General features: G+C 44.9%; 1 protein-coding gene across 1 annotated transcript; it reads left to right on the plus strand.

Annotated features, from left to right (window-relative positions):
- Nucleotides 1–4108: 4108 nt before the first annotated feature.
- Nucleotides 4109–12665, plus strand: LOC102841561 (L-amino-acid oxidase-like). Its single transcript, XM_006874483.1, has 6 exons — nucleotides 4109–4336; nucleotides 4609–4721; nucleotides 5628–5829; nucleotides 7186–7254; nucleotides 9383–9519; nucleotides 11828–12665. Exons 1-6 carry the CDS (start codon nucleotides 4109–4111, stop codon nucleotides 12663–12665), a joined length of 1587 nt encoding a protein of 528 aa, XP_006874545.1.
- Nucleotides 12666–18151: the final 5486 nt, after the last annotated feature.

Raw genomic sequence — 18151 nt, forward strand, 5'->3', positions numbered from 1 at the left:
AATACCTTGGAAACCCTATCTATATAGGATATCTAGTAGCATGGGATCAAACTTGACAACAGCACTGCTAAAGATTGAATATAAAACTTGGGGGGTAGTGAGTTTATGCTAAGGGGAAAGGAACAAGTCAGGAAAAGGATGTGAGAATGATTGCACATCTCAAAGAAAGCGTCACTGCATTGTACATGTAGAAATTGTTGAGTTGATGTATGTTCACCTGTGTATATTCTCAACAACAACAACAAAAATAAATTATGTAAATAAAAACAGAGCTTTTGTCAAGAGCCAAACTGTCATAGAAGTGGGGAAAGGTCATTTATAGGAAGGAATTTATGAACCATCCCTGAGCTGACTGGGAAGCCCTGGAGGGACAGAGCTGACAGGAAACCCTTAATATGGAGATCATGGGGAAAGGATTCAGAATGAACTTCCAGTTTCTAGTCAAGGAAACTGGAAGGGCAAGGATACACTCAGCCCAGGTAAAGTGAGGCAAAGAGGGGCAGGTTTGGCTGGTGGGAAAGAGAACAGCCCTGGACTTAATGTGCTTACCCCCAGGACCCACACCTCCCCCATGCAGAGGTCCTGGGTGTAATTAAAGGGGTGGTAACTTCAAAGTTCAGAGGCAGGAGAGAGAAGGAGATAAGTCCCCTGATTCAGCTTGCATCTCTCAGACAGATCTCAGAGACCCAGAGGGACTCACCTGTTAGAGCAAACACTCTTGAAGACCCAAGAACCATGATGAACTTCTGTGAGTACCCCAAAGGGCCCTCTCTCATCTTCTCTGTTATTCTGCTCCTGACCCTAGGATGACTCTGCTTTCCAAACTAAAAACTAGAAACCTATCATCTGACAAGTGTTCTTTGGAGGAGAGGGGCAGAAGTCTTTAAAGTGGGTCATCTAGGATGTGTGGTTTTCAAATCTATTCCACATTCATTCATGAAACAAATCATCAATAAGAGTTCACTATGGAAGTGTGGCATGGGGTACAACCAGAATGTATGGGTCCCCACCCCCAGAGACAGGATTGATTAGCTCAGGTAGGTAAAGGGTGGGTGGTATGTCACTCAGGGCTGTGATCGAGAATTGATTTCATTTTGAAAATAATAAATACCTGTTCCCGACCAAGTACAAAAGTTCATCTGTATCTGTCTTCCTCTTTGTGGGATAAAAAGACTGTACTGTGATGTTTGGATAGCTCCTTCAGCACAAAGAAGTTCCTAGGTAATGTAAATGGTCTGTACTTGTTTACTGACCTAATGGTTGGTGGTTTGAACTCACCCAATAGTACTGAAGAAAAAAAGGACCCGATGATTTGCTTCCACAAAGCTTCCAGCCAAGAAACCCCTATGGAGCAGTTCTGTTTTGTGACATACAGGGTCTCTGTGAGTTGAAATAGACAGGACAGCAACAGATTTGGTTTTGGGTTTTTCAGCTGAAAGATGCTGAGTTCTGCTTTGCTCTACAACTAAGGAGGAACTCTTGGTCCTAATCAACTGGCTTGCTTAGGGCAGAGCAGCAGATAAGAGAGTCTTAGTAGCTCAGTGCAAACCACTCCCCTCTCCTGGGGAAACAGTTCAAAGCATATGTATTTTCCAAAAGGTCAAGTCGTGCATCTTCTGGTTTCTTAAAGGGCTGAACTAGATGCTGGAGTTGATCATGAGCCATACAACACTGCAGCTAAAATCTGAATTTCACAAGGGGTCAGGAGAAGGGCCAAGACTTTCATGACTTTAGGATGGATCAACTACACTTTCTCACTTAAAGTAAGAGAGAAGGGCTAACCCCCTGTTTCTGTTACTTAAAGGGAGAAGAAGTAGAGAGAAGACTTTGTTGTTGTTGTTGTTGAGTGCCATCGAGTCAGGTCCGACCCATAGCGACCCTGTACAGGGTTTCCGAGGGTGTAAATCTTTACGGGAGTAGAAAGCCTTTAGAGGTAGGGAAAAGACTGAGTTCTGAATTATGTGTGTTAGTGTCTATGTGTGTCCTAGTTACCCAGTGCTGCTGTAACAGAAATACCACAAATGGACGGCCTTAAAGAATACACCTTCATTTTTCACAGTTGAGGAGACTGGAAGTCTGAATTCAGGGTGTGGTTAGAGGATGATCCTTCTTTGTCTATTTCTAGTAGCCTCTAGTAGCCAGCAGTCCTTAGAGTTCCTGGCCTTATAGATGCATCTTCTGTGTGTGTCTGTCATCACATGGCATCTTCCCCCTGTGTGTGTCTCTGGGCCTGTTCTGCTCTGTTTTATAACTCAGAAGTGATTTAGGTTTAGAACTTACTCTACTCAGACATGGTTTCATTAGCACACAAAAAAATTCCTTATTTTCAAATATAGCGGTTAGGGTTCCAACATATATTTTGGAGGGACAAAATTCCATTTATAATAATGTGTGCATATAGTTAAGGAAATTAGACAGCTAGACATATATGTTCTAAACCTCCACATTTTCAGAGAGAAGCTGCTGAAGTAGTGAGATATTCAGGAGGTGGCCAGAGATACAGCAGATGTAAAAGGGAGGGTCAGAGAAGCACTGCTCCTAAATTGGAATCGATAATACGATGCATAGAAGGGGGCATCAAAGGAGGCACTGGGACATCTGTCCATACATCACTCTTCCCTTCTGTCTTTCTATCTCTTCATCCGTTCACCCACTCATTCATTCATTTGTCCATCCATCATTCCATTCATTTGTTTGTCCATCTGTCCATCCCTCCACCCCTTCATTCTACAGTGTGTTGAGTGCTCACTATGAGAAGGTTTTGATTTCTGGCTCGAAATGGAGAAGGTATGTGACTGACCACTGCTTTTCATGCTTTGTGCAAGAATTGAACAGATCACAGTAAGCTATTAATGGTGTTGAGTGAAGTGGGGTGAAAGAGTGAGTGCCTATACCCAAGAAAGAAAATAGAAATATAGAAGGGATTGCAGAAGGGTTGTTCCTCTACTTTTCCGTTTTTTATAATGCCACTATCCACTTCAATTACAAATAAAGGTGCTTTGATATGGGAAAATTGGCACAAATTAAATACTAATAAAAATCCTGAAATTAGGGGGGGGGTGAAATATATGAGGACATTCACATTCTTTTATGGTGAACTAGGCCACAACCAACCCCTCTTGACTTCTGCACTATGGACAGAATCACAAGGGAAGCACAGTGATGGACATTAGCTTTATAAACAATAATAAAAACAAAGATCTTTCATAAGATCCTATCAGGAAGTCTCTGAGAATAGAATCAAGGAGGTATATAGTACGCCATTCCCTGGGAGCTAGGTAGGAAATGAACAAATGGAATTCGGCACAGAGGCAAATGTTGGAAATGTGTACTCACCATCTGGCACATGTCTTAATCTCCTTGTGCCTCAGTTCTCGCTGGGAAATGAGGTTGCCGAGCTCTTATCACCTGAAAAATGAAAACTGAAAGAGCTGATATCTCCCTGGGACTGGGAAAGTTAGTAAACTATCAATGTACTTCTCAGATACTATTGACATTATCAAATTATGTTTTTATAATTTCCATTCTCACCCACACAGCTGTAGGTCAGTTTAGGTCTTTTCACTGCAAAAACCATCCTTCCAGTTGCCAAGAAATCCAACATGGGGACCCTATGTGTGTCAAATTAGACCTGTGCTCCATACAGTCTTCAATAGCTATAACCTTTCAGAAGTAAATTCCAGGCCTTTCTTCCCAGGTGAATCTAGGTGGACTCAAATTTCCAACCTTTAGGTTAGCAGTCATGTGTTTAACTGTTTGCACCACCCAGGGACTTCAAAACAACCATAGAGAGATCTAGTCTATCAACACTAACAGGGAGAGATGAAGACATTCAATGATCTATCCCTGCCTTTGGTCAGTCACTTGGTCAGCTGACCAGCCTTGAATGACTCCCTGAGTAGGAGCTGTTGGGGAGCAACACTGACACACAGGTGAGGCCAAGGCTGACAGTGACTAAGGTGCCCTCAGGCAGAAGAGGAAGGTGATCGGAAGTTTGGGGTATTGCATCCCTGGTCCAGTGACAGAGTGTCTCTTTAGAACAAACGTTAATACTAGCCTGAGTTTCCTTGACTCTCCAATCACTTGCTCAACTGCCATCTCCATAGCCATGTGCCCAGGATGGTTGGCCCTCGCACTGCTATTCCTACTGAGCCCAGGCACACAGGCCTTCAACAGCCAGCTCATCAAGTGCTTTGAGGACCCCCAGTATGAAGAGCTGGTACGGCTGGTGAGAGACGGACTAGGGCCGACTGTGGAAAGGAAGCGAGTAGTGGTGATTGGGGCAGGCATGGCTGGGCTCACTGCTGCCAAGATGCTTCAAGATGCAGGCCACCAGGTACACTGTGGGAGAGGATGGGTCAGCCCTGAGCAGGGAGGGAAAGAGCTGAGTGGGACAGACTCAGAGTTGGAGTAGCGGTTGGTATTAGGGATTTGGGCAGGGGTCGAAAAGCTATGAGATCTGGTGTTCTGACAACTAGGTTCTAAATCACATACCCAGAGGGAGACCTCGGGAAGGGCCATGGGAGATGAGTCTGCAGGGAGGGAAGAGCAGAGTGTGGAGGGGACATGGCCAACTTCATTGACTTCAGGAACTGCCCATCTTTCTAGGTAACTGTCCTGGAGGCTTCGGGGCGTGTGGGTGGCAGAATAGAAACACACAGAGTGCCAGGGGCACAGTGGTATGTGGAACTGGGTGCCATGAGAATCCCTGCCAACCACAGGTAAGGATCAGAGGAAGTAAAGGATGGATGAAGGAGTGTGTGTGACTCAGCAGAGAGGGAAAAACAGTCAACAAAGGAGGGGCAAAATCCTTTTATAGGCATTTGGGTGCTTGCCCAGGGATAAAGACCTTATACCTGGTTCCAAATCTGCCTAACTCATTCTGTGGCTCCACACCTATACCTGACCCCCACCTTTTTTAATCTCATAATGGGCACAACCATATCTATCCCACCTGGCTGGAAGGCTATTTTGAAGATCACAAAAGATAATTGGAGTGCGATAGCACCTTGAAAGGTCAAAAGTGGTCTGCTATGTAAGGGATCATTGTGATGGTTGCTAATGACAGGAATAATGAAATCCCTTTATGGGAGAAAGGTGTGGTGTCTGGGAATCATGGGCATGATTGTGGGAGACCTGGGGTTCCCACGGTGGGTATGAGGCCTCAGGTGGTTTCCAGAAAAGGGAACCCTGAGCAGGAGTCTGAAAGGACCCCATCTAGAGACACGGAACTGTTGATGTGGACCTCAGGAAGAATAAGACTTGGAGGATTCTCCCCATGGGCCCATCATACCACCTCCATACCCCAGAGTGACTGCAGTCTGAAGGCTAGGGATTTCAGGCAAAATCTCCTGTGGATGATTAAACAGGGCCAGCACAGAAGTGCAGCCTGGTGTGGTGTGTGATCAGAGAACAGCCAAGGTGCCACAAACTCTGATTCCCTCGTGGCCCAGCTGTCATTATTGTAATAACCTAGAGATGTTGGGTCCCACACTGTGGATGGATGCAGAGGGTAGTTCTAATGGCCCCAGTGAATCTTCAAGGGACAGAGATTCAGGGAGTGAGTCAGGAAAACGAGGGCCAGCAGCTTCCTGTCCTGTCCCATCAGTCTCTGGCTCCTCCTGCAGGCTCTCCCGTGAACTCATCAACAAGTTTGGACTGAAACTTGGTGAGTTCTGTCGCTCAGACCTCCAGACCTGGGTGCTGGTCAATGGGGTGCGGTGCCGAACAGGAGAGATGCATGCCAACCCACACCTGCTGGGCTACTCAGTCAGAGCCCATGAGAAAGGAAAGACAGCAGAACAACTGTTTGATCAATCACTAAGGAAGGTGAGTAAAGGCAGAGCACGGGGTGTGGCTGCTGTCCCACTGCGTGATCACTACTGCTAAGCCCTCAATGTAGCTTCAGCTTCTACAATGTGTTCTCTCATCTCTTTAAATGGGGTGAATGAGTCCCTGCTTCTGACTATGAGCTTCTCACACAGAAACCCACACCCCGTCTCAAGCACATGATCAATCCCTCACCACACTCTCAGACCCATCAAACGTCTCCACTCATTATAACACTACAACTAGCATCGGTGATTGAATTTGTACAGAAAACAAAAGAGTTGCCACTAAAACCATCAGGGCACGCCCATGTTTAAGGTGGGTAGAAACCACTCTAGATTCAAATGCTGTCCCTAGCATTTCTCACTGTGTGACCATGGGCAAACTTCACACCCTCTCTGTGCCCCTGTTTCTATAAAATAACAGTTCTTGTGAGTACTTTCACAATGTTCTGTGGGTGTTAAATGAGAGAATGTGTGCAAAGTGGTAAAAGCTGTGTCAGTGATGGTGAGGGCTGGAATTATAACATCATTATAGCTATGTGATGGAGAAAGAGAAAGTAGGCCAGGCCCTACTAGAACACGCTTTCTACCTTCTCCCTGCAGAGGATATTTACTAAAGTTTGAAAACACTTTCATTTTTCTGCCTGCTTGTCCGTGGGAACTGTGCTGACAGTCAGACTCTGTCCTTGGCTCACCAAGAAGAATTGTTCAATCCAGAACTGGACCCCCCAGCTCCAGAATCAATTAACATCTCAGTGAGACCAAGCTTTGGCCCCACACCATTCCTCATGGCCTATTTTTGCTAGTTGCAAAAAAGTCAGAGCCAGTTCTGACTTCTGACAACCCCATGTGTGTAGAGTAGAATTGTGCTCCATAAGGGTCTCAAGTCTCTGACCTTTCGGAAGTAGATCTTCAGGCCTGTCTTATAAGGTACCTTTGGGTGGGTTGGAACCCTTTCAGCTAGTAGTGTAGCACTTAACCATCTGTGCCACTCAGGGACACCTATGGACTCATTAGGTCTATAGCAGTATATCCATTCCAGTAACAAGGAGGCAGACTTCCCTGTTCCTGTCATTTCCAGTCTGGTAGAGGATCCCTAGCCCCTACTTTACCCACCTTATAGTTTGCCCACAGCAGAGGTGGAGTATCCAGCATCGCAACACTCACAGTATTAGAACCTAGAGAATTTACAAACAAGTTTCAGACACACACAGAATTCTAAGCAAGTAAATGAGCACATAGTGTCTTGAGGGGCTAACAGGCTAGTGGGTAAGGAATATGCATTGTGGGGAGCTGAATTCTGATGGACATGTCTCTTATCAGCGTATCACCTTCTCTCTTTTCCCATGCTCAGGTGGTGGAGGAACTGAAGAAAAGTAGCTGCAGCCAGGTGCTGGAGAAGTATGACTCCTTCTCCACCAAGGTCTGTTCCCTGGGACCTCTGCTTCCTCTGATGCCCATTCCCCATCCTGTCATGGCTCCCCAGTGGGACCACCAGCTGCCATCCCAGGCTTGTAGCAGGAGACAGGGATAGCTGGCCTTATACTTGTTGTTCCTGGCATGGGCACAGAAATCTTCTATCTCTATTTAAAGTCCTCCAAAGCTCAGGCACCTCAAGAATAAGAATCAAGTCCTCCATGCTTCCACTCACCTGTGCCAGACACACTGGCTTCTTTGCTGTTTCCTAACTACATCAAGGCTGTTCATGCTAGTTGGAAGCCTCTTCCCCAGATATCCAGATGGCTGGTTCCCTCTTGATATTCAGGTCATTGTTCAGATGCTCTGTTTGAACTGACACTTTCTTCTCTCTACTCTGGAGTCCTTCCTATCTCCCTTTTCCTGCTTTATTTTCCTGTACAACATGAATTAAACTGCAATTCTTGTTTGTTTCGGGTCTGTCTCCTCTGCTAAAATACATATACCATGAGGACAGGAGCTATTTTGTCTATCCAAGTGCCCAAGAAGGTAAGGAAAGAAGTGAGTGAAGAGAGGAAGGGTAGAATGAAAAAAGAAGAGAGGAAAGGAGGGAGAAAAGAAAGAAAGGAAGAAGGGAAGGAGGAAGAGAGGGAAAGAGGAAGGGAGAAAAGAAGGAAGTCAGTGAAGATCACCCAAATGAGAACAAGCAGAGGCTATTTATTCAAAGCTTATGTAGCAAGGGAGTCAATCAGCAGTCCTTGCATTTGGCAAAGACTCAAAGGCAGATAGGGGAGTGGGGAAGCTTCAGATGTGCACTGATAAGAGGGTGTTGGCAGGGGGAAACTACAGGACTTAACTAGACTGCAGTTGGGAAAGCATATTTGGCATTCTCTGGTGTTCTTAAATTGGAAATGAGGGGAGACATTAATTGATTAATTATTTAATTAGGGAAGCTGGCAGTGTTGACAAAGTTCTAACGATTTTTGGTCATTTGCCAAAGAGGTTGTAGTTTGGTTTCTTATCCTGGTTGCTGCAGATTATGGGTCCATGTTCTGTTTTTATATATTGTCTGGCTATTATCTGAATATTCATTGTAACAGAAGGAAAGGAAGAAGGTAGAGAAGGAAGGAGAAGAGATAAACGTGCTGGTAAATACAGGAAGCTAGGAAGATACTTCTGTCCCCTCCCTCAATACACACACCCTCTCCATTTCACTGAGGCAGGGACTCAACTGACTTTCTCTGGACCCTATCTGTACAGGTCTTCTATTCTAGTGTCTCATCAATCCCTTTTTGTTGTTGCTGCAATTCCTGGGATCATGAGACCCTGTGGTCTTGTCTTCTTGTTTAAAGGAACATGTAGAATCAAGAAGTTTAGCCCAGGCTTACACCAGACCAGTCTTCCTCTGATTACACCCTGGATGCCTAGCCCCCAAAGCTACCTGCCATGGTGAAAATGGAGCCTTTTTACTCACTTTATCCAGGACTTACCCTCTGTCACTCAATCCTGTACAAACCAGGACTGGCCAACCTAACCAGCTTTATCTTGTCCACACTGGCCTTGTTTGAGAGTAGAGCAGAAGTAGGGCACAGCTGGATGGAAACATGGGAAGCAGACCCTCAGTTATTTGCTGTGGAGTGGTAGGGACAGCGGAGTTGAGAGCAAGATGGGAAGGAATAGTCAGTACCCAAATTCCTCCTGTCTTGGCATGAAGTCACATCTCTCACAAGGCAGGTTAGAGGAGATTGTTGGGCACAGTATGTTTGTAGGTGCATGTGAAGATTAGACTGCAGTTTCCCTAAGTGTAAAAAAACTACTTTTTAGGACTGCATGTAAGAATTATACAGGTGACCCTGTGTAAAGGGTTCTGAATAGAATCTGTAGGTGAGGAATGGCACTAAGTGTTAGCTGTTGTCCTTGTTATCAGGACTGAGGAGCACATTCTGAGCGCCATCTTCAGAGCTCTGTGTGCCAGGCAGACCCTCAGCAGCCCCCTGAGTGTACATCTGTGCTCTGCCATTCTGTCCTGTCCGTTTCAACCCCTCACTGCCTCTGAGCTCGGAGCAAAGGGTCACACACCGCCCCCTCCCCATCCAAGCATTCTGACTTGCCTTCTCTCCTTGTACACATCACAGGAGTACCTGATAAAGGTGGGCAACCTGAGCCGTGGAGCTGTGCAGATGATTGGGGACCTGCTGAACGCAGACGCTGGCTACTATGAGGCCTTCACAGAGACCCTGCGTGCTGTCATCTCCTTCAACCAGGAGCCCCGGTGGGAATGTGGGAATGGGTGGTGGGAGTAAGAATGGGCATGGTTTGGTCAGTTACTAACCAGAGCAGTGATGTTGGTGGTGGTGGTAAGTGCTGTCAAGTTGGTTCCAATGCATGTCAACGCTGTATAGGGTTTCCAAGGAGTGGCTGGTGGGTTTGAACCACCAACTTTACGGATAGTAACCCAGTGCTTATCCTACAGCACCGTACCAGGAACAGTATTGTTGTTGATGATAAGTGCCGTTGAGTCAGGAACAGTGATTGTTGTTATGAAGTGCCATCAAGTCAGTTCTGACCCATAGCGACCCTTTATAGGGTTTCCAAGGAGCAGCTGGTAAGCTTAAACCACCAACCTTGCAGCTCAAACAGCTTCGAAGTATGGTGCATTAACCCACAGCAACACACCAGGACTCCAGGGACAGTGATGTTGTTGTTGTTGTTGTTGTTGTTATGTGGCGTGGAGTCGGTTCCGACTCATAGCAACCCTGTACAGGGTTTCTTAGGCTGTAAATCTTTATGGGAGCAGAAAACCTCATCTTTCTCCTGCGGAACTGTTGTTAGTTTCAAACTGCTGACCTTGCGGTTCGCAGCCTGATTTATAACCGCTACGCTACCAGAGCTCCTAGGGACAGTGATAGGACTAGGTAAAATTTGATGAGGATCTCAAAGGAAACGGAGACTGGCAGGCAGAGGTTTTCAAACACCACTGTACATCAGAATCACTCAGGAGCTTATGATTCTAATTTCAAAGATCTGGGCTGGGCCTGAAAATTCACATTTCTAACACTTGATGGGGGGCATTGCTGCTGCCTGTCTGGAAATCCCAGTTTGCATACCCTTGACTATTCCATCAGGAGGCTGGGAACATTCTTAGCTATGGGCCTCACCTACTCTCCTGTTATATAAAATGTGGCTGTAGCTCTGCTCCAGGGTCTTTGGAGGGGGTCTTACTGTCTTTCAGTGCAGGAAGATGTATAAGAGGCACTCATACAGAACCCCCAGTCACCAAACCACAGGCCACATGTTCTGGAGCTACAAAGGCACAACACACTGCAATATACTCTTACCTGGGGATCATAAGAACAACTCAAACAGCTGTAGACATTTAGAAGGCAAATTGGAGCTGCCAGCTCTGATAGCCTGAGGGGCTAACTCAAGTAGTTATTTTTTGGTCCTCTTTTGCCCATGTAGTGTCCCCCTCAACTTCCACCCAGCATTTTTATTCAGGGTTAAACTAGTTGTGCTACAATCAACTTCAACTCATGGCCACACCATATCTGTCAAAACAGAACTGTACTCCACAGACTTTTCAATGGATAATTTTTCAAAAGTAGATCTCCAGGCCTTTCTTCTGAGGCACCTCTGGTTGAACTGGAATCATCAGATAGCAGCCATGCTCCTTAACTGTTCTTACCTACCATAGACTCATTCAGGTTAAGTCAGTAAGCCAGCTTGAACAGAGAATGAAAGGGATCGATAACCCCAAAACAGACAAGTTGGAAACCAACAGAACTAAGCCCTATCTGTGCTCCCAGAATAGTATGCAAAAAGGGCTGAGAGTGCTCACATAGCCTGTGTAGTTGGAGTGGAGGGGACCACTCACTGGGGCAAGAAAGGAGTGATTGAGACTCAATCCACAGTCCCAGCTTGCACTGTCTTGTAAGGGGCTGCGCTGTTGTTAGTTGCCACTGAGTCAATTCTGACTCAATGCAGAGGAAAACTGAGTTCCACAGAGTTTGCAAGGCTGTGAATTTCATAAGCAAACCACCAGAACTGTCTTTCAAAGCTCCTCTGGGTGGGTTCAAACCACAAACTTTTTAGCTAGTAGTTAAGCATTTATCCACTTGTACCCTCTCCCCAGAAACTCCTGGCAAAGGGCTGCACCCATACAGAAATCAAAAAAAAACAAATCAATGGAATTGAATTCAATGTATGGAAACCCCATGTGTGTTAGAATAAAACTGTGTCCCATATTATTTTCAATAACCGATTTTTTGGAAGTTGATTGCCAAATCTTCCTTCCAAGGTACCTCCAAGTGAACTCAAACCGCTAACTTTCCTGTTAGCAGCTAAAGTATCAGTCTGTACTAACCAGGGATTCCTAAAAGGGATACTTTTCAGTAGTCTTCAATAGCTAACTGTCATTTTGCCTAGTAAGCCCTCCTACCAACTGCTTTGCCTCTCTAGCACACAGGGCCAGAGCATGTCTACTATAGAATCAGACCTTTGCCCTGTTCAAATGGCCTACCCCCAACATGACCTTATACATGGAAACTTTCTCTCAACCTCCTCTGCCTGCTTATTCTCAGGTTTGACGAAATCGTTGGAGGCTTTGATCAACTCCCCAGGGCCCTTCACGATGCCCTCTTGCCTGGAACAGTGCAGCTCCACTCACCAGCAGAGGAAGTGGAGACTTCTGGTAGCCTCGTCCACGTCACCTACCAGACATCTGACCCACTTCGGCCCAGAGAGCGTTTGACTGCAGATTACGTGATTGTGGCCAGCACTGCCAAGGCTGCCCGGCTCCTCCGTTTCCGGCCACCCCTCTCTCCTGGCAAGGAGGATGCTCTGCGTTCCGTCCACTACAACAGTGCCACCAAAGTGATCTTGGCCTGCACACAGCGTTTCTGGGAGGAGGATGGCATCTTTGGATGTAAGTCCATCACCGACCGGCCTTCCCGCTTCATATATTATCCCAACCACGTCTTCCCCAATGGCACAGGAGTCATCCTAGCATCCTATACCTTGGATGACGACTCCTCATTCTTTACTGCCATGAATCATGCCCGGGTAGTGGACGTTGTCCTCGATGACCTAGCCGCAGTCCATGACCGCTCCAAGGAGGAGATCAGGGCTCTATGTCCCTACTCCAAAGTCAAGCACTGGAGCCAAGACCCCTATTCCATGGGAGGCTTTGTCTTCTTCACACCCTACCAGTACGTGGACTATGCCCAGGAACTCTGCCGGCCAGAAGGACGAGTACACTTTGCTGGTGAGCACACAACCCTGCCCCATGGCTGGATTGACACAGCCATTAAATCAGGGCTCAGGGCTGCACTGAGCATCCAAGAGGCTGTGGGCTTGGGCTGGGGCTTGACTAAGAGCCCTAGAGACCAGAAAAAGCACCACTCCAAAAGTGAGCTATAGCTAACTTCAAATTACCTAGAAATTAGAGAATTAGAGTGATTCCAATTACTTTGGCTCACCAGGAAAATGCCAAAAACCCAGTGTCACACGTTGTCTCCTTTGCCTAAAGATGCCAGGCCAAGAGAAGTCATTTAAGGCAAGGAAACAAAGTGACCCTAATATTAGGCATAAAAGCTATCATACCCATGACCTAGGCTTTGTGAGCAATGTCTCAACACTATCAGCAACAGCATGTGATACAGTGATTAAAACAACAAAGTATTCATTGAATTTAAGGCTGTCACTAAGTGCTTTATCTACATTTTGTGGGACACCAAATAATTACAGAGTGTAGAGGTCTGCTTCCCAAGGGCCTCATCTGGGGTCCTTCACTCTTCTATTATTCCTGTAATCTGAGTTTGCCAATAGCTTCCTTCCCCTCCTCCACTTTTCTACCTTGTGTGACTATGGATTTTAAGATAAGAAACTCAAGTTGTTAAGTGGAAGCAACTTCATGAACAACAACATGCTAGATTCTATTCCATGTCATAGCAATAACACTGATGTACCTATTCTAATGTTACATATTACAGAATCCATTTTACAGATGAGAAAGGCTGATTTTCAAAGAGGTTTAGTAACATGCCTGAGGTCACGAATGCTGGTAAAGAATAGTTCAAGCCTAAACCATCTGACTCACATCCTCTTGCTCCTTCTATGCCCAGTGGCTCTGTCTTATTTTGTGTGTGTATTCCTGAAATAATTAGCAATAACCTTTGGTGACATTCAACAATAAACATGTTGAAGGCTTGAATGAGTAAAACTTCCCAGAACGCACAGGCCAAGGTTGTATGGTCTGCCTCATAACCTGTCTCAGTTTTCCTTGCCTGGCAACCCTGAAAGATAAAGAAACAGACAGATGGCATTTATACTGATATGGAAGAGGTCTTTCAAGCAGACAGATACAGAGATGGCTGTGCTGACAGATAAATTCTAGAAAGGCCCATCATTTCGCAGTGACCTGGCATGAATTTGGTCCCTAAGGGGTCATTTAGGAGTGAGCAATCACCTAGAGGCCATAGGAAGGAGTCAGGTAGCTATAAAGTAAGGGGGAAGTTCATTACCACAAAGCAACAAAGTACCTTCAAAAGATCGTGCCATATTCTTTGGAACCTGAAGGCTGAGACAGAACGGCACACTATCCAGAAACCCCACTCTGTCAGAATCTGAGAATTGGTTCTACATGAAAGCTAGTCAATTAGCCCATCACAGTTTAATGGAAGCTTGCAAACAATATAAAACTCGTGGGTAAGTTGATCCTTTCAATATATCCATTTCTGAATATCTCCAACGGCTAATTATTTCAGGAATACAAAGGTTCTGAGACAAAGGACTTTAGCATTAATGGCCCACCAAGTCTCAAATGGGCTGAACAGAGGCACCCAAGTGGACATTATGTATGCAGTGGGCTTTCATCACAGCCAAGGAACATTTTTTTCAGAGCATTTGCCAGGCTTGCTTTATGTTTGTTGGGGAAGACAATATTTCATCTCTCAACATTTTTAGCTGAAACACAACCATGAGAAATGGTCCAGACAGAGTGGTCAGGGTCTTACATTCTTAGCACTGCTAGCAGGAATGTGTAGGAATACTCAGTACAGATGGTAGATTGCTTCTTCCAACATTGTCTAACCCAGATCCCAACTGCCTCCCTATTAGCTGTTCTCCACTGAAGTCCAGTCGCTCAAAGCAATTAACAGCCCCATTCTCATATTAGATCACACTATGCACATGGCATTCAGCAGAATCACTAGGAAGGCATGGAGTGTAGACTATGACATCAAAAGGACTGTCTAAAATTTTTGTACAGTGATGCAGAAGAAATTTATTGTTTTTATAAAAATATCACTGTACCTTCTGCCACAGCAGCCATTGAAGAAAAGCAGCAATGTCTGTGCACTACCCTATGGCTGTTGACAACAACAAGGGCCACAAAGTAACCTAGAACAGGAGCAAGTCAAGGCATAGCCACCACGTGGGTGCCTCAGCAAGCACACCAAGTTCATGAGGGACATGATCCAGGAGGTGTGTGGCTTTGGGCCTTATGAGCACTGGGCCATGGAGCTGCTCCAGGTGTCCAAGGACAAGAGGGCACTCAAGTTCATCAAGAAAAAGGTGGGGACACACATCCATGCCTAGAGGAAGGGAGAGGAGCTCAGCAATGTCCTGGCCTCCATGAGGAAAGCAGCTACAAAGAGGGACTGAGCAGGTCCTTGTTTGCTGTACCCTCCCTTCCCCCACCCCCAAACAAAAACCTTTACAGAAAAAAAAAGATAGATAGATATCTTTTAAAAAGGTATCCATATATATCTCTGTAGGAGCAAAATGACAAAAACTTCTTAGATATTATCAAACATTTTAAGGCAATGTGTTTCTGGGCCTGGGGGCTCAGGACCATAGTCTCACGGGACACCACAGTCAATTGGCATAACATAGTCCACAAAGACAATGCTCTACTTCCTAATTCAATTAGTGGTGACTGAGATCTTAAAAGCTCATAAGCAGCCATCTAAGGTGCAACTATTGGTCTCTCCATGTGCAGAAGAAAGAAGGCTGATTAAAACTGCAAATGCTTGGAATCAACTAGCCCAATGGGCCAACTGTTGTTGCTGTTGTTGTTAAGTGCTGTTGAGGCGGTTCTGACCCAGAGCAAGCCTGTATAGGGTTTCTGAGGAATAGCTGGTGAACTTGAACCACCAACCTTGCGGTTCAAACCAACTTTGCAATCCAGTGCATTAACCCACAGTGCCACACCAGAACTCCCAATGGGTCAATAGAGCAGATGAATATCAATCAACATGGCTCTAAGACCAGAGTTAGATGGTGCAGAGATAACACTATTGACAGCTCTGAAAGAGATCACATTAGAAGGTCCCAAATAAAGTTGTTGTCATTATTGTTAGGTGCCATCGAGTCGGTACTGACTCATAGCGACCTTATGCACAGCAGAATGAAACACTGCCGATCCTGGGCCAACCTCACTACTGTTGTCATGCTTGAATCCATCGATGCTGCCCCTTGGCCAATCCATCTCAACACTCAAGAAGCAGCAGTCAAGAAATCAAATGGCATTGCATTAGGCAAATCTGTTGCACAAGACCTTTTTAAAGTGTTGAAGAGCAAAGATGTCAGCTTGAGGACTAAGGTGTGCCTGACCCAGGCCATGGTATTTTCAGTAACCTCATATGCATGCAAAAGCTGGACAGTGAATAAGGAAGACAGTAGAAGAATTGATGCCTTTGAGTTATGGTGTTGGAGAAAAATATTGAAAGTGCCATGGACTGCCAAAAGAACCAATAGATCTGTTTTGCAAGAAGTGCAGCCAGAATTCTTCTTGGAGGCCAGGATGGCCAAACTTCATCTCTCATACTTCAGACATATTGTCAGGAGGGAGCAGTTGCTGGAGAAGGATAACATGTTTGTTAAGGTGGAGGGTCAGAGAAAAAGAGGAAGACCCCAACAAGATGGATTGGCCAAGTGGCAGCATCGATGGACTCAAGCGTGACAACAGTAGTAAAGTTAGCCCAGGATCAGGCAGTGTTTTGTTCTGCTGTGCATAAGGTCGCTATGAATTGGTACCGACTCGATGGCACCTAACAATAACAACAACAACAACAACAGTTAGATGTCATTGCTGATGTAGGATGGATCTTGGCTGAAAGTAGAGAATACCAGAAAGATGTTTACCTGTGCTTTATTGACTATACAAAGGCTTTTGATTGTGTGGATCTTGACAAGCTATGGACAACATTGCAAAGTATGAGTACTCTGGAACACTTAATTATGCTCACGAGGAATCTGTACCTGGACCAAGAGGCAGTTGTTCAAACAGAACTTGGGAACACTGAATGGTTTAAAATTAAAAAAGGTATGTGACAGGGTTGTGTTCTTTCACCATACTTATTCAACCTGTATGCTGAGCAAATAATCTGAGAAGCTGGTTTATTTGATGAAAAACGTGGCATCAGAATTGGAGGAAGACTCATTAACAACCTGCAATATGCAAATGATACAACCTTGCTTGCTGAAAGTGAAGAAGACAAAATATTTACAAATGAAGATCAAAGAGAATGGCCCTCAGAATGGATTGCATCTCAATGTAAAGAAAACAAAAATCCTCACCACTGGACCAATAAACAACATTCTTATCAACAGAAAAGAGATTGAAGTTGTCAAGGACTTCATTCTTCTTGGATCAACTATCAACACTCATGGAAGCAGCAGTCAAGAAATCAAATGACATATTGCATTAGGCAAACCTGCTGCATAAGACCTTTTTAAAGTGTTGAAAAGCAAAGATATCAGCTTGAAGAATAAGGTGTGCCTGACCCAAGCCCTGGTATTTTCAGTAAACTCATATGCATGTGAAAACTGGACAGCAAATAAGCAAGACCTTAGAAGAATTGATGATTTTGAGTTACGATATTGGAGGAGAAAATTGAAAGTGCCATGGTCTGCCAAAAGAACAAACAGAACTGTGTTGGAAGAAGTGCAGCCAGAGTGCTCCTTGGAGTCCAGGATGGCCAAACTTCATCTCTCATACTTTAGACATATTGTCAGGAGGAACCAGTCTCTGGATAAGGATACCATGTTTGGTAAGGTGGAGGGTCAGAGAAAAAGTGGAACACCCCCAGCGTGATGGATTGGCATAGTGGCAGCATCAATGGGATCAAGTGTGGCAACAGTAGTGAGGTTTTCCCAGAATCGGGCAGTGTTTCATTCTGCTGTGCATAAGGTCTCTATGAGTTGGTACTGACTCGATGGCACCTAACAACAACAGCTAGTTATAACAATAAAAATATTTTTTATCAGCCCATATCAATATGAATACAAGGTTAAAAATATGTGCTAATTTACTTTTCAAACCATGTTATGTACTGTGGAGCTTTGCATATTGGTATGATGTTAGAATCTACGCCACCAGAATTTCTGATACCAGCAGGATCATCCATGGTGGACAGGTTTCAGTGGAGTTTCCAGACTAAGACAGACTAGGAAGAAGAGAGAAGCAGATTACCTCTGAATGTTTAGTCATTGAATATCTTATGAATAGCAGCATAACATTGTCAGAAATAGTGCCAGAAGATGAAAGAAAACATTATGAATAGCACCAGAATACTGTGAGATACAGTGCCTGAAAATGAGTTCCTCAGGTTAGAACGTACTCAAAATACAACTAGGGAAGAACTGCTTCCTCAAAATAGAGTTGACCTTAATGACACGAATGGAATAAAGCTTTCTAAATCTTCATTTGCTGATGGGACACAACTCAAATTGAGGAGAAACAACTGCAAACATCCATTAATAATCAAAAAATGGAATGTATGAAGTATGAATCTAGAAAACTTAGAAGTTGTCGAAATGAAATGGAACACATAGAGATCCATATCCTAGGCTGAAATGAGCTGAAATGGTCAATACCAGTCTGGAATAAATAATTCAAGAAG

This window comes from Chrysochloris asiatica, unplaced genomic scaffold (genome assembly GCF_000296735.1).
Source record: "Chrysochloris asiatica unplaced genomic scaffold, ChrAsi1.0 scaffold00279, whole genome shotgun sequence".
NCBI lineage: Eukaryota > Metazoa > Chordata > Mammalia > Afrosoricida > Chrysochloridae > Chrysochloris > Chrysochloris asiatica.

Excerpts from the sequence above, each read along its gene's own strand:
- LOC102841561 (XM_006874483.1), top strand. The coding sequence starts at position 4,109 with ATGTGCCCAGGATGGTTGGCCCTCGCACTGCTATTCCTACTGAGCCCA. Across the intron at positions 5,830-7,185 it reads TTGATCAATCACTAAGGAAG|GTGGTGGAGGAACTGAAGAA; the intron begins GTGAGTAAAGGC and ends TCCCATGCTCAG. Across the intron at positions 7,255-9,382 it reads ATGACTCCTTCTCCACCAAG|GAGTACCTGATAAAGGTGGG; the intron begins GTCTGTTCCCTG and ends TACACATCACAG.